The 20,382-nt window shown below is 43.0% G+C and overlaps 1 protein-coding gene and 1 long non-coding RNA gene across 2 annotated transcripts; one reads left to right on the top strand and one right to left on the bottom strand.

Moving 5' to 3' along the window:
* Positions 1-11,903: 11,903 nt before the first annotated feature.
* On the bottom strand, positions 11,904-13,993 carry LOC129581973 (uncharacterized). The gene is made up of 5 exons (XR_008689569.1): positions 13,880-13,993; positions 13,669-13,809; positions 13,024-13,170; positions 12,533-12,957; positions 11,904-11,960 (listed from the first exon to the last, which is right to left on the bottom strand). It is a non-coding gene; the product is annotated as an uncharacterized LOC129581973 (long non-coding RNA).
* Positions 13,994-16,758: 2,765 nt separating this feature from the next.
* On the top strand, positions 16,759-18,003 carry LOC129582054 (uncharacterized). The gene is made up of 3 exons (XM_055473445.1): positions 16,759-17,118; positions 17,344-17,511; positions 17,582-18,003. The coding sequence occupies exons 1-3, from the start codon at positions 16,951-16,953 to the stop codon at positions 17,717-17,719; spliced, it is 474 nt and encodes a 157-aa protein (XP_055329420.1). The 5' UTR covers positions 16,759-16,950; the 3' UTR covers positions 17,720-18,003.
* Positions 18,004-20,382: the final 2,379 nt, after the last annotated feature.

Below are 20,382 nucleotides of genomic sequence, written 5' to 3'. Positions count from 1 at the left end.
GAATGGTTCTTAGCACCAGTGAAAGTGGTGGACTTATATACCAAACGGTAAACAGGAGAATGACAATGCATGCATGTGATTACGCTTCTAGCGTTCTACACTTCTGACGCTTAAGGCGGTTTGGGGAAATGCATGATGTAAGAACTTTCACTGTAAACAAGGATCTGCTTAAGGGCATATCATTCATACTATCGTAACACTCTCCGTCTTTATTTCGAAGCTGTCCTCAGCTTCATCCGCGGTCGTAAATTGTAACGTGGCGTGAGCGGTTCATCGTCTTCGGGTACGTCGTCCTGTGCTGGTGCGTTGGCTTGATCGGTAGATTCAAGTTCTATGGTTTCTTCATTGTCGAGGATTTCGTGAGGGACTTCCGGTGGGCCAATCTCAGTGTCGTTGGCGTAAAGGATTTCATTGTCTGCATTCGTTTCTTCGCGTTCAGTAAATGGTCGTAGGCGTTCAACATGGACGATGTCGGTTTTCTTTCATCCGTGTCGATTCCGGATTTCGTAATTGACGTTAGAAATTTGACGAACTACTTCCCAAGGTCCATGCCATTTTTTGAGTAGTTTTGTTGTCAGTTTTTCGGGTTCTTTGGAGGTCGTTGGTTGATGATCTGCGTTGTGTAATTTTGGAGGCGTCCGTAGTAGGACTAGGTCGCCAGGGGTAAAGGTTGTGGTTTCGCGTTTCTCATTGTGGCGAGGAGCGGATTTATCTTGAGCGGAATTCACGCGTAGTTTGGCGAGTTCTTGAGCTGCTTTTAGCCATGTATGGACTTGTTGTACGTACTCTTGGACGTTATGGACTTCTTCAAGGCCATCGTATTGCAGTTGGAGGTCCATGGGAAAAACTGATTGTCGTCCATAAAGTAATTCGAAAGGCGAGTGTTTCGTCGTCTCATTCTTCACGGTGTTGATGTACCATATAATTGCGGGTACATACTTATCCCAATCGCGGTGATTCGCGGACACGTAGTGGGAAATTGCGATGCTAATTGTTCGGTTCATCCTTTCTGTTAGACCGTTAGTCTGAGGATGGTAGGCGGTTGTGGTAGAGTGTTCTATGGCAAAATAACGTAATAGACTGTCAATCAGGGAGTTGACGAAATGTTTGCCTTTATCTGAAAGAATTCGTTTTGGCGTGCCGTGGCGGTACAAAACTTGTTCAACGAGAAAATGGGCGGCGTTCGAGGCGGTAGCGCTTTTAACGGGTCGAGCTTCTACCCATTTGGTAAGGTGGTCGATCGCGACTACAAGGTACATGTTACTTTGGAACTTCGGGTGAACGGGCCAAGGTAGTCGGTACCGATAGTGTGGAAAGGTCCGTATACTGGAATTGGTTGAAGGTAACCTGGCGGACGGTGGTTTGGCGATTTTGCGATCTGGCACGAATGACAGGAAGTAACGTAATTGAATACGTCACGTATGCAATTTTGCCAGTAGTATTTTTGATGGATTTTCTCGTACGTGCGGGATATACCGAAATGTCCAGAGTTGTCATGAGCGTTTTCGAGGATCGTTCGCTGAAGGCTTTTGGGAATTACCATAAGAAAAGTTATCTGGTTATCGCGGAAAACTATGCGATAGAGGACGTCACCTCGAATGCAGAAGTGAATCCTTTCTGTCGGTACTCGTTCGTAGTAGTGTCGCCTTGAAGGATGGCGATGATTTTCGCGCAATAGTCGTCATCACGCTGCATTTGTGAGACATCGTACGTTCTCAGGAAGAACAGCGGCGCACTTAACTGGTGTTCCTTTGGTACGTTTTCGGCGTCAAACGGAAATCGGGACAAACAGTCTGCCATGTTGTTGGCTTTGCCAGGACGGTAGCCAATTTTAAAATGGTAAGGACGTAAGCGTAACACCCATCTTGCTAACCTGCCGGTGGGATTCTTGCTCTTGATTAACCCACAAAGGGCATTGTGATCGGTGATGATCTGGAACGTTTTTCCGGGGTTTCCCAAATACGTGTGGAAGTGCTCCACTCCGAAGACTACTGCTGCAAGCTCTTGTTCAGTGACAGAGTAGTTCTTTTCGCTAGGCGACAGGCTTCGGGAAGCGTAGGCCAGTGGCTTGACGTTTCCATTTTCATCCACTTGGTTCAGGACTGCTCCGAGTCCAAGCATTGACGCGTCGGTTTCAAGAATTAATTCTTTATTTTGGTCAAAGTGGACTAGTAACGGTTGATTGGTCAACACCTTTTTAAGTGTTTCGAAAGCAATTTGTTGATCTTCACCCCAGTCGAAAGGTTGATCTTTTTGCGTAAGTTTATTAAGCGGATTCGCAATTAAGGAAAAATCCTTAATGAACTTACGGTAATGGTTCGCTGCTCCAAGGAAGGAACGTAGTGTTGTAAGATCCGTTGGTCTTGGAAATTTGGAAATGGCGGTGACCTTTGACTTGTCCGGACGGATTCCTTCCTGCGTAACGGTGTGTCCAAGGAAGTTCAGGGTCGTGCATCCAAAGAAGCATTTCGATGGTTTTAACATTAAGTTAGCTTCTTGAAAACGAATGAGAACTTCTTCTAGATGTTGGAGGTGGTCTTCGAAGGTGGGACTGTAGACTTGTACGTCATCTAAGTACACAATTACGTACTTGAATTTTATGTCTCCAAGGACACTATCCATAAGACGGGAGAACGTGGCAGGTGCATTGCAGAGTCCGAACGGCATGACTTCGAAACGGCACAAACCGTCTGGAGTCAGGAAAGCAGTTTTATCTTTTGAATTTTCAGCCATCGCGACCTGGAGGTATCTGGAAAGTAGATCCAATCCTGTGAACCATTTTGCTCCTTGAAGGACATCTAGACAATCGTCTATCCTTGGTAAGGGATAGGAATCCTTTTTTGTAATGTCATTGACTGGTCTGTAGTCAATACAGAGACGGAGGTCCTGTGGTTTCTTCGGCACAAGGACTATGTTGCATGCCCAATCCGAGTTACATGGAGAAATGATACCTTCTTCAAGCCATTCTTTTATCTGTTTGTTAATGAAGTCTCGCTGCCATGGGGCGTGGCGTCGTAATTGTTCGCGTATCGGAAGGTGTGTTCCTGTGTCGATGCTGTGTTGGATCTTATTCGTTCTTCCAACTTTCTTTGTCTTCGAAGGGAACAGAACGCGGTATTTGTAGAGTAGCTTCTGCATGGCATCTTTCTGAGCAGTGTTCATGTCACCAAAATTGAACTGCTTGGCGAATTCGTCTATTGGGACTTCGGTTCCTGGATTTTCGGAAGCTTCCTTGAGTAAGTCAGTGGGACTTATCATAACATTCGATTTCTTTATGTTCGGGTCCGGACGTGTTCCACTAGCGCTATCGAGAGGCGGCGAAGGGGTTTCTGTGGAACGCTCATTACCTGGGGCCGCGCGCACAGAGAGAGAAGCTGCAGTCTTCTGGATCCTCTGGCTTTCCATGGTATCCGTGCTAAAGACGTTGGACTCAGGACAAACGGGATTGGTGTAGTTTTGCGCGCATTTTGTTTGTCTTGAATCTTCCGTAATCGGCACGGATCCTGGAATGACGGTGTAGGACGTCGGTGGACGCACACAGTCGACTGGAAGAGTTTCCCAGGTTTTCGGGTTAATTAACAATTTCTTTGCGAAACTGACCAGGAAAGGTGACTGACTAAGAAAATCGTTGCCCAATAGGATTTGAAAAGGAAAATCTTTAACGATTCCGAACGTAACAGTTGCTGAATGGCTAAGAATTTTTAGTTGAAGCTTACATGCATTTGCCGGCTGTATGATGCTATTGTTCACTGTTGCGAGAGACGGTCCACTCCATTGGAATTGCTCGAATTTCTGCTTGAAGGCGAACTTATCGTTGATGAGAGATACTCTGATCCGGTATCCAAAATGACAGTAGTAGGCTCATTATTGATTGCGAGCGTAAATGCTAAGGCACCGGTTGCGAAGCTGCATAGGGGAATAAGCGGTGTGTTGCCGTCAACTTCATGAGCCGTGGAAGCTGCGGCTAGAAGTTTAAACTATTCTGCGGAAGTTCAGTGATCTGAGCGCGGAGGCCATTGCTGGTTGGATTGCTCGTTTAGCATTTTGACGGTTGCGGCATTCTTCGAAAGAATGGCCAATGTATTTGCAAAAACTGCAGAACTTACGTCGATTTCCATTGAAACGATTTCCTCCTCGTCCTCCGTATCCTCTTCCCCGTTGATTTCGATGATAGAACCCTCTGTTGTACGTCTGGTAGCCACGACTGTCGCTCCGGCCAAAGTTCATTTGCGAGAATTGACGTTCTATGGCAGCCATTCGATCGTCAAGTTTTGACTCATTCTTACCTTCAAAGGTACTGGTGAACAAAGCGGCGACAACCGGATTCTTGATGTACTCGGCAACTTCTCTTGCGGGTGTTGCTCGCTTCATATTCTTTCTCACGAGCAACAGTTTTGAGTTGTCCAAGGAATTCTGTAGGTGTAGTAGGCATTTTCTGTACAAAACCGGATTTTATGTTAGCTGGAAGGCCATCAAAGAGTTTGTTGACAATTTCTCTTTGACTGGGTTGGTCGCTAATGGAATTGAGGTAGCGCATTACGTTGGCGTAGTATTCATTGGGATTTCCGGCGTACGTCAGAGACTTTTTCGTGTCTTTCGCCAGATCGTAGTCGTATATCTGCTTCGCGAAGGCTTCTCTTAGGGCTTTCCTCATCAACTGCCATGTGTTGGTGGTAGCTGGAATGGTGTTGTAGATTCGCAAGGCTGTTCCATTGAAGCACCGGTAAAGGTTGTGAAGGGCGTCGTCGTTGGACCACTGATGCTGCTTGGCGCACATCTCGAATTTAAGGAGCCAGTCTTCAAAGTCTTCGTCTTCGTCGTTGGAAAATTGCGGTAGTTCTTTTGTTGGAACTGATCCTGTGGGATCTTCGGCGTTAGACATTGCGGAACCGTTACTTGCATTGGTTTCTAGGGTTTGCTGCTTGTCGGGAGGAGCTGGCGGTAAGTTCCCATTGGCTGGTTGCAGTAGCGAATCGTTGTCGACTTACAGGATAGCGGGATTCTGGTCGGTATTGGTTGGAACCGTTGGTAGCTCAGGTTGATCCACTGGTACGGCTACGTCTTTATGGGGACGATTGGCTTGTTCTAAATTGGCGTATTGTTCCTGTAGAGTAAGTGTAGGAAGTTGGACACGAGACCGTCTTGAGGGTTGTGTGGCGACTGGATCGGAAGGAGGTGAGGGAGGAACAGGGACGTTGTCGGGGTCACGAGAGAGACGTTTATGTTCAGGAGATTCCTCAATAATGGTGCGGTCGTCGTTTCGTCTTTTGGTTTTGACGAGCGGAAACATGGAGCTTAACCATAGCGGTTTGGATTTACTGAAAGGTCAAGACAGAGGTGCATAGATGTAGGTGATACTGTTGAGCTATACGGGTAGCGTGTATAGCGTAGACCAAAAGGTCGTGTGAGCTGTAGATGTTGCAGATGTTGTAGGTAGGTTCGTGCTATACAGGTAGAATGTATAGCGAGCACCTGGAGCCACCAAGTTGATACATGGTGGTTTGCGTAAGCCTTTATTCCATGTATTGCTCAGCGGTAGAATGGTTCTTAGCACCAGTGAAAGTGGTGGACTTATATACCAAACGGTAAACAGGAGAATGACAATGCATGCATGTGATTACGCTTCTAGCGTTCTACACTTCTGACGCTTAAGGCGGTTTGGGGAAATGCATGATGTAAGAACTTTCACTGTAAACAAGGATCTGCTTAAGGGCATATCATTCATACTATCGTAACATTAAGATATATTAATACAGCTCCAGCCTGCTTATCAAGAAATACCCTGAGCCTAGTGTACAGTGCAGCAGTGAATCAATACTTATTTTACACAACTGGGCCGTTTATCCTTTATACAAAGGACGCTCCAAAAGTAAGTTTCCCTATTTTGTATCTCTCAGCACAAAGGCCTTTAGCTCTTATTATCCATACAGATATAAATGCCCTTCACTAAGAAACCTAAGAAAAATATAACTCAGTTTAAGTGCAATCAAATGGAACAGAATTGCCAAAAAAACCATCGACTACTTTTCGCACTTGTGCCACGGATTTTACCAAGACAGTTTTTGCAATTTTTCTCAAACATCCTCTTAACTTTTTGTAACGCACTAAGCGTCCACAAGCTGAGTATTCTTTTCTCTTCTAATCTCAATTAATAAACAAAAGAACCTACTCATAATGTTTTTCTGGGAAAATAGAAACTATCGATGACTAGGAGCAAAACCCACAAAGCTGCCCTACTTCCAGACGCTGAAAAAAATCTAAATTTAATGGAAAAAAATTATTGTCCTCGCTATAACTTAAAGTCAATTGGTATCTTAGATGCGCATAACTGCGCATAAAATGTTCTTTTCATTGATGCAAAGAATCTTGAATTTATAGAAGCGAGAAGGCTGAACAAGACAAAATGTGGTGTCTCAAGTAAAAAAATTTTTACTCAGGCTCTTGAACTTTCCAAGATGATCTGCTACTAGAGAAATATTAGGCATACTGTTTGCTATTAACACTTTTAATTCATTGTCGAAAACTTGACTCGGGCGGAAGTGATGCAAGAATGAATCGGGTTTTAAAAAGTCCGTGGACAAACTGAAAAAGCGGCACGAGCCATTTTATTTCTCCTTTCTCCGGTTTTTCATCAAACCATTTGATTCTTATTTTCCTGGTTAGTTTACATAATTGCTTATTTAACAAAAAATATATCTGTTGTACATTACTTCAGATGGCAGGGAGGCAAAATAGCGAAACTTACTTTTGGAGCGTCCTTTGTAAATTATCAGCGAAAGCTTATTATCAGTAAAGTGAAATTATCAGGGAAGGAAGAGTTCAGTCAATGCTTCTGTATAACTGCAATGTTCACGGCGAAGCAGGAATCAATGGCTATCCATGACCAATATTCATATTCAAGCATTGGACAGAGCTTTGAATGAAAAACAAGGGATCAAAGAAAGCTCTCTAAGAACGACAAATTAAGTCACATTCCTGCACGTGCCGATTCTTCCCGTAAACGGGGTGTACCGCGTTTTGCTGCTTCCAGCAGGATTCCCGGGAATCCGGGACTGCCCATACGTAAAAATCATACTATCACCACGCATGCTTGTAAATTTCTTATCAGAATAGGACACAATCGGTAATAAATCTTTTCACGAAGATTTTTCACATTCAACTAATGGCAACGAGTATTTATATGCAGCAGAGGAGAGGAATCAACGTAAAGAAACAGGTCCCGTCCCTTACAGCATCAGCGTGCACAATCATTTAAGGACTGCTTTAATAGACAATAGCCATCAAAATAATAATAGCGCAAGCACGGGCACATTAATCCACAGTTACAAAAACCTTTAGATAGATAAAATAATAAGATAAGGGAAAGACAACACGCACCAAGAAGGCTACACAACATTTTGTCATTCGGCAGATGGATATTTGTACGTTATTTCATCACAGATAACAAAGCAAATTTTAATCAGCGATGAGCGCAAGCCAGAGCATGCATTTATTAATTCATCTCTTGTATCATGTGATTTGTTTATTTTAATAGTCTTGATCACAGCTGGATAGAGGACCTTCTGTCATTTCAGTCTACGGTACACACAGCCAGATGCTTCTCCAGGCACAAGTTGATAATTCAAGTTGAGATTTTCTAACAGCATCGTCGAAAGGTTGTAATATTGCGTGGCTGGGCGTCCGCTGAAATCCTGATAAGAGCCCAAATAAGAATAGTTGTTAAATCATTTAAGAAAATATTGGTTATTCCCACAAAGCCCCGGATCCGAATAACACTATATAATTGATTTTCTTTTCTTTGCTACCAAAACAACTGGCTCACGACTAAGAATCGGTGTGAAATATACGCAAAAGCAATACGAGCAGGATTTTATTGTTATGTCACTTAAAAAAATTCTCACTAAGATATTGTTGACCGGCCCTTGGTTCGACAAAAAGAAAACTGAAGGGTCTTGCCATCAGTGACGTCGCCGAAATATTATCCGACGAAGATCTGGCAATGATAGAGCGAAGATTATGGGATCAATCACTGGCTGTAACTCGTACAACGTATAAATCCAGAACATGACGACAGGGTCTTCCGAAATGGTATAGAAGGGAAACACAAGGACGGATGGTGTCCAGCAAGTTAGAACGCTGGCGGTCAATATTGTTAGCAAGAGGAAGGCACTGCTTTCTGCCTTTCTCTGTTGTTTCTTTCGTTGAGTCAATGATGAATCCGCCGGCTGCGTATGTTCGCCTATAAAGAATTATGGTTCTCTGGCAAGCTGCTTCTGCTTAGTGATCGAAGTGTGCAAATTATTTACCGGTCTTTTGAGAATCGTCATGCCGCATCTGTCCCAGCTTACGTAAGCGCTTGCGCCTTATGTAGAGAACTACGGGATACTGGGCCAGCACAACGACCAGCATAGCGAAACTAATAGCTTGGGCAAAGTATAGCCAAGCTTGCTGAGCCGGCGCCAGCGAAAATTTATAACGCATCCGGCTAGGGTTTCCGGTTTCCTGTAGATCAGCGCATCTACAAGCACAACCGGGACGACAAGCAAATGAGCGGCAGTCCAGCAGATGCCATACACCGCTACAGCGACACGCGTAGTGTGGCGTTGACGGTACTGAGTGGAAATATCATTGCACAGAATCGGCTAATGGCGATGGCTACATGTAGACAAATTGCCATGAAAGGAATGGCGTTACTGGCGTAATTATAAAACGTACACCAGCGCGAACCCCAGCACCAGACCGCGAATATGTTATTGATCACATCAGTCGGTCCATAACACACTGGATACAGAAAATTAGCGAATAAGAGTGCGAAAACGTAGACATGGAAGTCTTTAAGCAAGCGCCAGTTACCAAGATAAAATGCCAGCACAACTCCGTTTAGTGCAAAGATGGAAGCAGACAGTGTGAGCGATACGATGGCGTTAAGTGACCAGGTCACCGGATTGGCGGCAGCACTACAAACGTCACTCGAGTAGTTGGTAGATGAGCTGTTGTTAGTCAGAGCATTCATGATTGCGCTGGATCGCAAAAGGTATGGCAAAATATACTAGCCGCAAATTTGAGAATTTAAATGGCTTTACATTCATATGCACCAGTTTACGATTCCACCCCAGTCGTGACACGAATGACGACATCGCGGTGCTGTTTTCAAGATTTATATATAATGTACAGTACCTTTTTTGCAGGATAGCAGTATAAGATCGGTACTGCTTCGGCTTCGCGGCTGGCAAGGGTTTTTACCGCCACTCCAGTTAATCAGAAAGTCCGATTGGGAGGTTATTAAGTATTGACAGAAAATCGTTAATCATAGAGCGGATGTCTGGTGGTGCTACCGGAAGTCATGCGCTTGTAACCTGCTGTTTTGCAAGTCCTACGTGCGTCTGGCGGTAATTAATTCGTAAATCCGTTTGCGTCTCAAGATTCTGGACAGCATTAGAACACTAGGAGTGATGTAATTTATAATCCTGTCTCGCAAGAGGCTGAGTCGCATTATGACTCGCATAAAAGGTTTTAGATTACCTAAGTTCGGTGCATCAGGTAGGTAAATAATGTTCATATACGCGTCTCAGCAGGCGCCATCCGAGGGAAACCGAGAAACGGCCGAAAAATGCGCCGATTGGGGAATCGAACCCCGGCTACGTCGTTAGATCCGCGTAGGCAGTGCCACTGCACCACGGCGCAAAGTGTTGAAAATCCTTGAAAGACTTTGTCGCTGTATATGAGCCGCTTCTCTCCTCACGGCGCACCGACAACTCGCTGACCGACATCTTGCTGACCGACAACTTGCTGACGACTATTTGCTGACCGACAAAATGTTGACCCGACAGTTTGTTGAAACAACGAATCGCTGACCGACATTTTGCTGAACGACAGTTTGCTGACACCGACGATTTGCTGACGACATTTTGTTGACTGACAAAATGTTTACCCGACAATTTGCTTACATACTAATTTGTTGGCCGACATTTTGCTGACCGACGATTCGTGGAAATACCGACAACTCGCTGACCACCAGTTTATTTTGTTATCCATCGAATCATTGTGATAAACAAATAAACAAAAACACCATTTCGAATAAAGGCTACAAAGATGCTACAAGTACAAATGCAATGAACAATACTGTTACTGGCAGATATTTGTTTCCAGGTTGTGCAAACAGCAGGATGCTATTGTGCGCATATGCAGTAACGAAATCCGTTCTCGCTGTGCAGAAACACTTTACCACTAACGATACAAGTTTAAATTTTGAGTTTTGATGGTGATACAGATACTTACGCCGCAGACCGAATACCACCGGTGTAATTATAAATATAATATATATATATAAAAACTATTAATAAATAATTATTATTAACTAAGACAACAACAACAAACAACAGATTTCAGTTATAAATGTCACTGTAGTGCTTCTTTTTCATGAAATAAACGTAGATTTTAATTTTCGCGTAAATTTTGCTTTATGTGCGTTGAACAGGTCAGCAAATTGTCGGTCAGCAAGTTTTCGTTTTTTACAAGTTGTCGGTCAGCGAGTTGTCGATTACCGACATTTCGCTGACCGACAAGTAAGTTGTCGTTCAGCAAATTGGTTTCAGCAAGATGTCGGTCAGCAAGTTTGTAGAAAAGGAAGTGTCGGTCAACGATTTGTCGGTCAGCAAGTTGTGATAGTCAGCAACAAGTCGGTCAGCAAATTGTCGGGCAGCGAGATGAAGGTCATAGAGTTGTCGTGCTACCTCTCCTCACACCCCTTGCAGCTTTCGCTACGTCCTCGGTGCGAGCCTAAGCGATCCTCCACGCGGCTCCAAATCCACAATTGTATCCTCGAAATTCCCGACGTTCTCACAGTTACTGCACGTGGCGCAGCTGGCGGTAGTACCGTCATGGAGTTATTATTGAGCTGTTATTAGTCATACCGCTCATGATCGCTGTGAACCGGAAAGTGCGGCAGAATACACTCACCGTTACAAAAGAAAATTTGAATTTTTTACACCAATCAGTTCACCAGAAACCCTTTAGTACTGAAGAGGCTGCAGTTCTGCTAAGACTGGCGTAAGGCGTACTGTCTTGCTGGATAGCAGTACAGATACAGGAGATCCACTGCTCCTGCGTCGCAGGCGTTTTACAATTCTACATATGGTTAACCAGAAGTCAGAGCATGCGATTATTGAATATTGACAAAGCGTTAATTATAGCGCAGATGTCTGACACTATTACCGGAAGTCACGCGCTAGAATCTCCTGTTGTGCAAGTCACAAGTAAGTTTAGCGGTAGTCAATTCGTAAATCCGGTTGGTATTCAAGTTTCTGGAGAGCATTGGAACACCGGATAAGGATATTTGTATAGCTCTTCCTCGCTAGACTGGCACAGGCTGATTCGCATAAGATGTTTAGTCTTTCCGTTCCTCGCAAGGCTCGCACCACGTTAAATACTTAATTTAATATACTTGCGAAACCGAACGGAAATGAAGTGCGAGTATTTGAACTCTAAACTTTTGTGATAGTTTTGTGTTTTGTTTTGCGTTGCTGCCCAACAAATTTAACTCTTCAGCTTGTAGCAGTAGGAAAATAAGAACACATTCAGTTTTTAATTATACACAAGCTACCAGACTTCTTGTATAAGCCAATGTCCGTCGTCGCCCGGAATAATCTGATTTCCTTGTCTTTTGGCGCTAAAATTCTTGGTGATAAACGCGTTGGTAAGCTTATCCAAAATTAACGTAGAACCGTCAATCAGCTTTATAAAGACAAATTGCCCATTGAGCCTCTCTAATTCAATAATGTGCGGGATACCAAATGCCAGCAGTCCATTGGGACAACAACGATATAATCTGGAACTTCCATTTTCAGCTAATCTTATCCGCCAAAGTGTCCTTACAGGTTCTGAATTAAGCAGAGCCGTGACACGGCAACACCGTGTGCAAGTATAACTGCGACAACACCAGCCGCGCGAATGGAAGCATTCTAGAACATTAAACAACAGCTTATTAGTTTAGATCAATAGATAAGGTTAGCACTCGAAAAGTATCTTCTTTACGGATTTGCGAGGTAGTCTGCAGACACCTTTGTACAGCCTTTGCTCGCTGCATCATGTTTTAAGGCTCTGCTTTCGTTCGGCACCATAAATCTTATAAGACCGATGTGTGGGCATCGAAAGTACTTAACTATACTCCGACCAAGTTTATTACTGCCTTTGATACAGTAAAGCAAAAATATTGGCTGTGCTTGCTGCTAGACAATACAGATAAACAACGGAAGTAAATTTCCCGCAATCCCAAAAAGCTGCCCACGGAAGATAAAGGTGCGGCCGAATGGTAGAGCACCGAGCAAATGTTGTGCGCGGATATGGTATTGCACTGCACGAAAGGTAATCATTGAGTGTAGTCTTTAAAGAGTACGGTAGTGCGCCGAGTGAATCGTAACCTCAAAGTTGAAACGCAGTGTACGGACTACGGGTACGTATTCATCAAACAAAGTAATGTTAAGTAGAAGCGTATCGGGTATCGGTTGACTAACTGGCTTTATTCACGTCTTACCTGAACGTAAGCGGATCGTCTCTCACGTATAAAAGGATCGGGCAGAATATCTCCAAGGTCTACGCCCGCTCTGGATACGATAACTGCCTTCCTTGTAAACAGCGGGGCGTTGTTCTGAAGAAATGCACTGCAGCCAACCTCCTGTCGAAATCTTTCCAGCATGGTATTTGACGCGGATGTCATATAGCAGACAGCAAAGTGCACTTTGTCTTCGTTAACAAGGGCCATGCCGTTGAGCGCTTCTGCTAAATGCCGCTTCCAGACTAGTGTCTGCTCGCGTACGCCTGGAGAGCCTTGTACTGCTGCTATCAAAGTGATCCGAAGGTTTTCGAAAAGCAGGTAATGAGTTGCCACTACTGCAATCGTTTTCAGTAAAGCCAAGTACACCGGAGCTTCCCCCTTTGAGCATATGGTTCCCACTCGATCTGCAAAGTTGATTTTCAATTCGACGATATCCTTTGAGGTGTATTTGACAATTTCTACAGTTTTACCGAAAAAAGCAGCGCTTGCCATCAGATGTCCGTTCGTCAGAATGTTGTAATTGGTTGCTATCTGTTGGGCTGAAGGAGGATCCCGATTGTCGTCATTCGTATCTGTCTTTAATCTTGTCATTACAGAATCCACATCTGCCATAAGAGCTGTAAGAAGCAAAATGAAACCTTTCATTTACTCTTGTCCACCTTTTGATTTTGTAGGGCATTAGCACTTTTACTGCGACATGCTTACAATTAGCCTGCTTCTGTTTTGCGTAATGCAACAATTAGTAACTGTACAAACAGATGCTTCAACAAGCGATTTCGGTAATAATAGATCTCGGAACGGCACTGACAGAAACCAAATTGCCGATCGCTGGCCGTGCTGCTTAAACATGGATGCGATATATATTTGGTTACTTTTGGCACTTGCTATCCTATATTCTCAATCAGTCAATCTTACTTGGCCACTCCTCAAAACGTAAATTTCGAGCTTGTGAAGACAGCGTGAAAGTACAGTACTAAGCCGGTTAAAGTAGGCAAATTGAGATGGTTTTATTTTGGCTGCATCCTGTATGGTGCTGCTATAGTCATTTAAAGTTTTGAATTTAGTATCTGTATAGTTTGCGATAAAATTAGCGTTACGTCATTTACTTAATTTACCTTTTAAACGATCAACATGGTTGCCACATTCATGACGGCGAAGCGCATTTTGGATAGAATCCTCTTCTTGAACACACGATGCCTTCGCATTGTGTTCAAGAAGAGCGGCAGCAACTGCCCGCAATACAGTAACAGCAAGGACTGTAACGGAAAGAAAAAAACTTCAAAGCTCGAAAACTGGACGTATTATGCAGGCATAAAGAGTACAAACCATATTGTGGCACTGTAAGTGACGTCAAAATTACACCTATCTCCAAACATGTCAAGATTCTATTTTCAAAGGAGCAATCAAAAGACGCGGAAGTAGTCCCAAAATAGTTCTAGCAGCGTTTACATTCTCTGCATTAAGATATCTGAGAATGCCTTGCAGCTGCTCTGGAATATCTCCCATCGCTTTCTGCATTGGAGTTGTCAATCATAAAGACTGTTTTGGAGACTGTTATGAGAATCTGTTCGCGATTGGAGACTAATAAACTGCTTGTTTCTAACACTCTTATGTAGCTCACGGAGATCGTCCGCTCAGCACAAGCTTTATAAAATACTTTTAAAAGCTGTTTGTTTTAATATCGATCGTAAAGCGTTTTATTACACGTGTTTGTAAACCGCTGTAACAGCGAGCTATCGCTCGTACGAAAACAAGCCGATAAAATTGCTTATAATCTGAAACTAATCGGTTTTACTTTAGAACCTGCTTTATGTTGTTATTACCTCTGCCTTATCGTAACTGTCAACGGGCAAATTGAGCTCGGCTGAATGGCTTTAACATTGTTGTATTTTACGATGCTTGACAAGTAAACCTTTATGAACGCAGAATGTCTACAGTTTTAGTGCTTATACAGAGTACACCATCTTGCTGTGCTAGTCCTGATCGGCGCGTATGGAAGATTGCTTTATCCGAACAATAAACAAAACTACTTACTGTGGCATCTATATATCATGTAGGTTGCAGATATAATTCCGCGATATTTCATTTTCATTTCGGCGTATTTCATTTTTGTTTACCACACATGATATAAACACTATACAGAATTCTGTCAAGAGAAATCCAAGCAACCGAGGAAGTAAAATAAGCTTTTCGTGCTTTTAGGTGTCAAGCTGCAGCAAGAGCGAGAGTTGCAGATGTGGTTTGAAGAAATTTGAAGTGTCTGGGTTGAGGCAGCAAGATGGTGTAATTTTGTTTTTGACGTCCGTTTTGGACGGTCACATGCATAGACAGTACTGGCCATTTTCAGCACTGTGTAGTACCGCCGTTTTACGATTCAACCTAGAGGGCGGTGAAAGGTTAATTGCCTAAGATCCGACATGGATAAGGCGAAAACTATGGGACCCACTACGGGCTGCAGTTCACTTATGGTGAAAATCCAGAACATGACTAGGGGATCTTGATTTGTGGTCAGCACAGGCAGTATTGCAACGGCAGGTGTCCAGCAGATTAAAACGCTGCCTGTTAAAACCGTTAGCAGTAAAACGCACTGCTTTCTGACTTTATCTGCTGGTTATTTGACTCTGTCGATGACACGTCGGCTGATGGCCTGACCACCTGCAAAGGTTAAGATATATGCTATCATAATTTCGAAAAAGCAACGGTAACGACTGCCGGCACGATAACCAAATGAGCAGCTATCCACAGGGTACTCTAAGTTAACGGTAATACGCGTATCGAAACCGAGATTTCGACTTGCGATTAATTTTGTGCTTGGTGTGGCACGAAAATAAATACAATAAACTATAATTTATGTTGGCTTATTGCGTGTGCCTAATAATCTGTGTTATGTATTGTATCCATGCAGAATTTTTTTTAAGTGTCAAGGTCACCTTGAAAGTGGGCATCGTGCCGGCACGAATCTGGCCGAACAAATTTAGAAACGAAAACCATGTGAGCCATTTCTTAACCGAGGCCGATCTATTGGTAGTGTCAGTTTTTAGAAAAAATGGTTTGCTTATTGAGATCTGAAAACTATGGGGCGCCGCACGTAGTATAGATCTGGCACTTAGTATCACCAGGATTACTGGAATAAGTAGTTGCATAGACAACATATAAGGGTTTGTATTATGTACTTAAATTTGTTTTTGGCCACGCCAAACTGGACCATTGCCGATGAAAATACTTGCTAAGTATTCCCAGTACATACCCCGTCTTCAAACAAAATATGGACTTTTCTGGGGCCTCTGGTAGGGTCCTGGTTAGATTCCTCATCTTTGCCCCATTTACCCCGCATTATTTAGAAAAACTTGACTATGAACTGCTATGTGATCCGTGGTGACCTTTAAATTGTGCATGACTTCCTGCTTGAAAATAAATGAAAGACGCTTTACTGACATTAGTAATTACTAGCAAAGCGTTGGCTTTCCAGTCCCATCCCAAAGGGGCATTTACTGCAAACCGCTGGTACCCTTGATCGGCACACAAAAAACATGATGATCCAGACAATTTGTTGTTTGTACAAAGACACACATTTAACTGGAACTGGTGGAAAATTTTTCTCCAAACCATGAACGCTACAGTTTGTAGCCAAACTTGTTAAAGCTACCTTCGTTCGCCAAAATGTTGCAGTCGGTGTTCAAATTCTTAGAAGTAGCCTTGTGTTTGACTACCGTATCATGTCCAACCGAACTCACTTTCTGCCGAAAATCGCTCCGCTTTATAATTATTTTGTGGCTCCCCTGGGCTGCTGTTTTATGGTCCAGTTCCGTTATTCTTGCCGTAATTTCAATCGCCCACAAAATCCAGTATCAAAATGGCTCTGTTGCCGAACTGGTCTCTTCTGCGTGCCAATGCTTCACGGACATTGATGTACCTTTCCTTGCATTGTCAACCGACGTTTCCGTAAAATGTCCGCGTTGGTCCGCCAATCGGAACCATTATTCCGACAGTTCATTAAGAAAAACACCGAAAATCGCATCTGTGCTTCAACCTTCGTTTTATGCATTCTCGTAGTCAGTTTACAATCGGCATTCGTTTACAGAGCAGTCGGTGCCGGTGGCATGGGTAACCAGAACGTAGCCAATATAGCCAGTGCCTTTTCCGTTGACAAGCGGATGATTAGTATTGTTGTAACGATCATGGAAGTTGCCGAGGAATTTTTTGAACTTGGCATTCTGTGTGCATTGGTGTACACCGCGATTATCGCTTTGGTGTGTGGCGTTGCTTTTGCCCAAATAACCGAAGAATTAAAGGCCACCAGCAATGAACAAAAACCGGGGCGAAAACTAGTGCGACTGAATGAGTGTCTCCGTTATCACCGGACAACGAGCATCATTGTTGAAGAAACGGATGGGTTGATGGGAATTTGCGTTCTTATCTATTACGTTCATGACATCGTGTCACTCGTATACAACACCGCAAATTTCTTTGAAGGCGCTGGTTTTGCAAACGCGGGTAGTGTGGTTTTCTTGAAGTCTGCGCAGGTTGCGTTGAGGACAACATGCTTCGTTTATCTGAGCGACAAGGTATAGTCTATCGACTCCACCCACATAAGATTTTGCAATTTGCAAGGCCTACGAATAGACATTGATATTGTAATACAGATGACACCAGTTTTCTTTGTTGATTGACTATAAATTGATTATAAATTGTGTAAAATTCAAAAACTGATTATTATTCTTTTAAATAATCGTCAATAATAACAGCCGCTGTCATTAATAATGAACTGTGCTTAGCACTTATTCATTTAGGTGGAGGAATTTACAGCGGCTTTTCGTCGGATTCTTTTAGACAAAGCTTTGCTGGAAAGTCATCAGTATCAAGGTCATCATCAGCTGGCTCTAAATAGTATGCAGAGCAATCCTCCGGTGATGAGTTTGGGTTCGTGCGCTCGGCTGAACCGCCAAACTGTTATAACCGTAAGATATCATGTACCTTCATGAACAATCAGACCTTTGCATAATTATGCGGAAACTGTTTGTGTTGCAGCTCATGGGATTATATTTAACCTATCTGTTGCTGTCGTATGATCGAAGCGATACTAGATGTTCAGAAACTTGCAACTGCACGGACAAGATACTGGAAATGTTGCATACCGTGCACACCAACAACAGCTTCGACTCATAAGTTATCCATAATCCCGCTTGTAACGATCGTTTTACGTTCAATAGCGTGTTTTTTATGTAGCCCACCAATTAATCTCCCAGGTATACTGGTGTTTCCAGGGTGACGCAACCTTTTTTACGTCATACTTGCTGACGCAACCTTGCTTGCTGGCTACATTGGTGGCCTCACATTTTTTCCAGCTTGCACAGCTAAATTCCTCATTCAAGTGCTGCATAACCAACTCGATTTCTCCAGCAGCAGCGTCGCGACATTGGTTTTTATTGCTACATATGTAAATGTGGGATTGTGGCAACAGTATAAAAATTTCCACTGAAGTTTTACAAGGGACGACGGACAAAAGCTCGGTAGTCGGTACTGCATATTTTTAGATTTCGGTCGTTGTTTTACTTGTCCACATTCCGTTTAAGGTTGCTAGTGGGAATTTCCCACTGTAAAATGCACGTATACGCATAAGTTAACAAACATTGTAAAAATAATCATATGATCGTTCCTAAGAACTGGGGCATTTGGCGTTTGAACTTCGTGAGCACTGCAGAATGGCCAGACATGGTTAAGCCTGAGTGATAACTCCTCCATCATCTTAATTGCCCACAAGGCGAAATGGGGCTCCAGTAGTGAAGGCTACAAGTGTCGTCACGAGATTATCTGTAAAACGGCAGTTAGAATTAGGAGCACGACAAACAGTGACCGCAAAATCGATGTTCATTATACCGTATTTTCACAAAGTATGAATCTGGCTCACATAGAATACTAACCCCACAGAAAAAAATAAATATCTGACAGAAATCAAGAAAAATAAGAAGCATTTTGGCTATCATGGCAAGTTAGCGTAAAAATATTGACTGCGCATAAAAGCCGCTTACTCGCGCACACAATTATAGATCGCAATATCTTTACAGCTGTTTAGAAGAAATCTACATTGTTACTCGATTTTGTGCGCTAGATGAGTAATAGTGACTGCACATCAAACTGCCGCACATTGTGGGCAAAATTAGTGGACGACATATGGAGCGATTGTTGTGTGTCTGACAAATAATACATGCGATGCCGGTTAATCACTTACGTTAATATAGCCGCTGGCATCGGGAAAAAAGAGGACCTGCGCCTGCCAGTTGACGGTGAATTCGGGACGCTGCGCCACCTTGTCGACCAGGAGTGAAGGCAAGCGTCCGTGATAAGCATTAAACAATTATATGTATTAAGCAATAATTATATGAATACTAACTACGTGACAAGGGTCCTCGACACTTTGCCGTTGTACTCAATGTTCTCCCGTTCTACACATCCAATCTGCACGCTCTAAAGTTCTACAGAATCCTCTCAGTGTCGAGAGTAATCCTGCATCTTCAAATTTCTGAAAAGCCCAATTCCCACAGTCCAGTGGTCACTCAAAAGCTTGTTACCATGGTGGCCATTAGCTTAACATGGGCTGTTTGTAAATCCCCAGATTGTTACTATGTGTTATTATATCGAACTGTCATTGAAATTAGCGAACTGCGAATTAGCAAAAATAACAGGTTCTGCTCACGCCTGTTTATTTTGTTCGTGCCTCCTTAATGTAATAAACATCGTTCCATTATTTAATACATATGCAGTTAACCGTTTTACATGCTCGAAATCCTAAGACATTATTCATCCGTGCTGGGCTTGTTATTAATTATTTAAAAGTGTTAAAAAATATTTTAGAAACAACTACAATTTAAAAGTAATTGCAGTTTTAAGGATTTAGTTTAATAATTTAATGCTAATATTTGATCATTTACAGAAGTAATTGTAATCTAAATATTAAGGTTGCAAAAGGTTACCAGCGCAAAAAGGCTGAAACTGAAAGGGAACTGGTCCTTTAATTCTTATTTTAGGCATTCCCGCTAATGTGTCGGCCAAGGGTGAGCGCGTGACCTTTGCCAAGTACCCCAACGGGACGTACTACTAGACGGTCAGACGCAGTGATCCCCGCTTCACGCAGGTGCTGCCCTTCCAGTTAGCAGCTCCTGGTAAGGATGTTCTGCCCGGAAACGGCAACCTGACCTATACGTATTACATGTAGAATGCCACGATTTCACCGAAGTGTTTAAAATCTCGCCTCACGTGACGAAAAAGTTGCCATAGGAATTACCCATACGCACCGAACACCACTGTCGTCACCAGTAGCACAGTTTTCCTACCAGCCATGGTTCAAACAAAATACAGTCTTTAAGAAAACAACGGAAGCTAATTTGTGATTGATGTGAATAACAAGTTAGTCAGTTGGTGAGTTTTTCGTCAGCTTTTTACTGAGCGCAGAATTAAATGCAAGGCACTGTCGACCTCGTTCGTTGCATGGTTGCTCAAGAAATGAACTCTACATGTAATCTTATTGTCTAAGTGTGCATGATTAACGATTCCATAACGTACCGGTGCTGCGAACTGCTTAATTTTTGAATGCAAAATACGAATATAATGGAACACGCATAAACTTATATCGGATATCGAAGCATGATTTTGAGCAGCAGTACCGGTCCACCGGGTCCAGTATAAATAGTACTCAAGATTTTAGTAGCTATCCAGGGTGTGTGCTTATTTTGCTTAGGGGCAGCATTAAATGGTGATACAATCATCGTTGCATTATTTAAGTAAAGGGATATTCATATAATAATTGTTAGTTACCATTGCGGATGTCACTT

The sequence above is a fragment of the Paramacrobiotus metropolitanus genome, unplaced genomic scaffold (genome assembly GCF_019649055.1).
Source record: "Paramacrobiotus metropolitanus isolate TYO unplaced genomic scaffold, Prichtersi_v1.0 Parri_scaffold0000006, whole genome shotgun sequence".
Classification (NCBI taxonomy): domain Eukaryota; kingdom Metazoa; phylum Tardigrada; class Eutardigrada; order Parachela; family Macrobiotidae; genus Paramacrobiotus; species Paramacrobiotus metropolitanus.
The sequence above is the reverse complement of the archived record's forward strand: the minus strand, read 5'-3'. Positions and strand labels throughout refer to the sequence as shown.

Excerpts from the sequence above, each read along its gene's own strand:
- LOC129582054 (XM_055473445.1), top strand. The coding sequence starts at position 16,951 with ATGGGAATTTGCGTTCTTATCTATTACGTTCATGACATCGTGTCACTC. Across the intron at positions 17,119-17,343 it reads TCGTTTATCTGAGCGACAAG|GTGGAGGAATTTACAGCGGC; the intron begins GTATAGTCTATC and ends TTATTCATTTAG. Across the intron at positions 17,512-17,581 it reads ACCGCCAAACTGTTATAACC|CTCATGGGATTATATTTAAC; the intron begins GTAAGATATCAT and ends TTTGTGTTGCAG.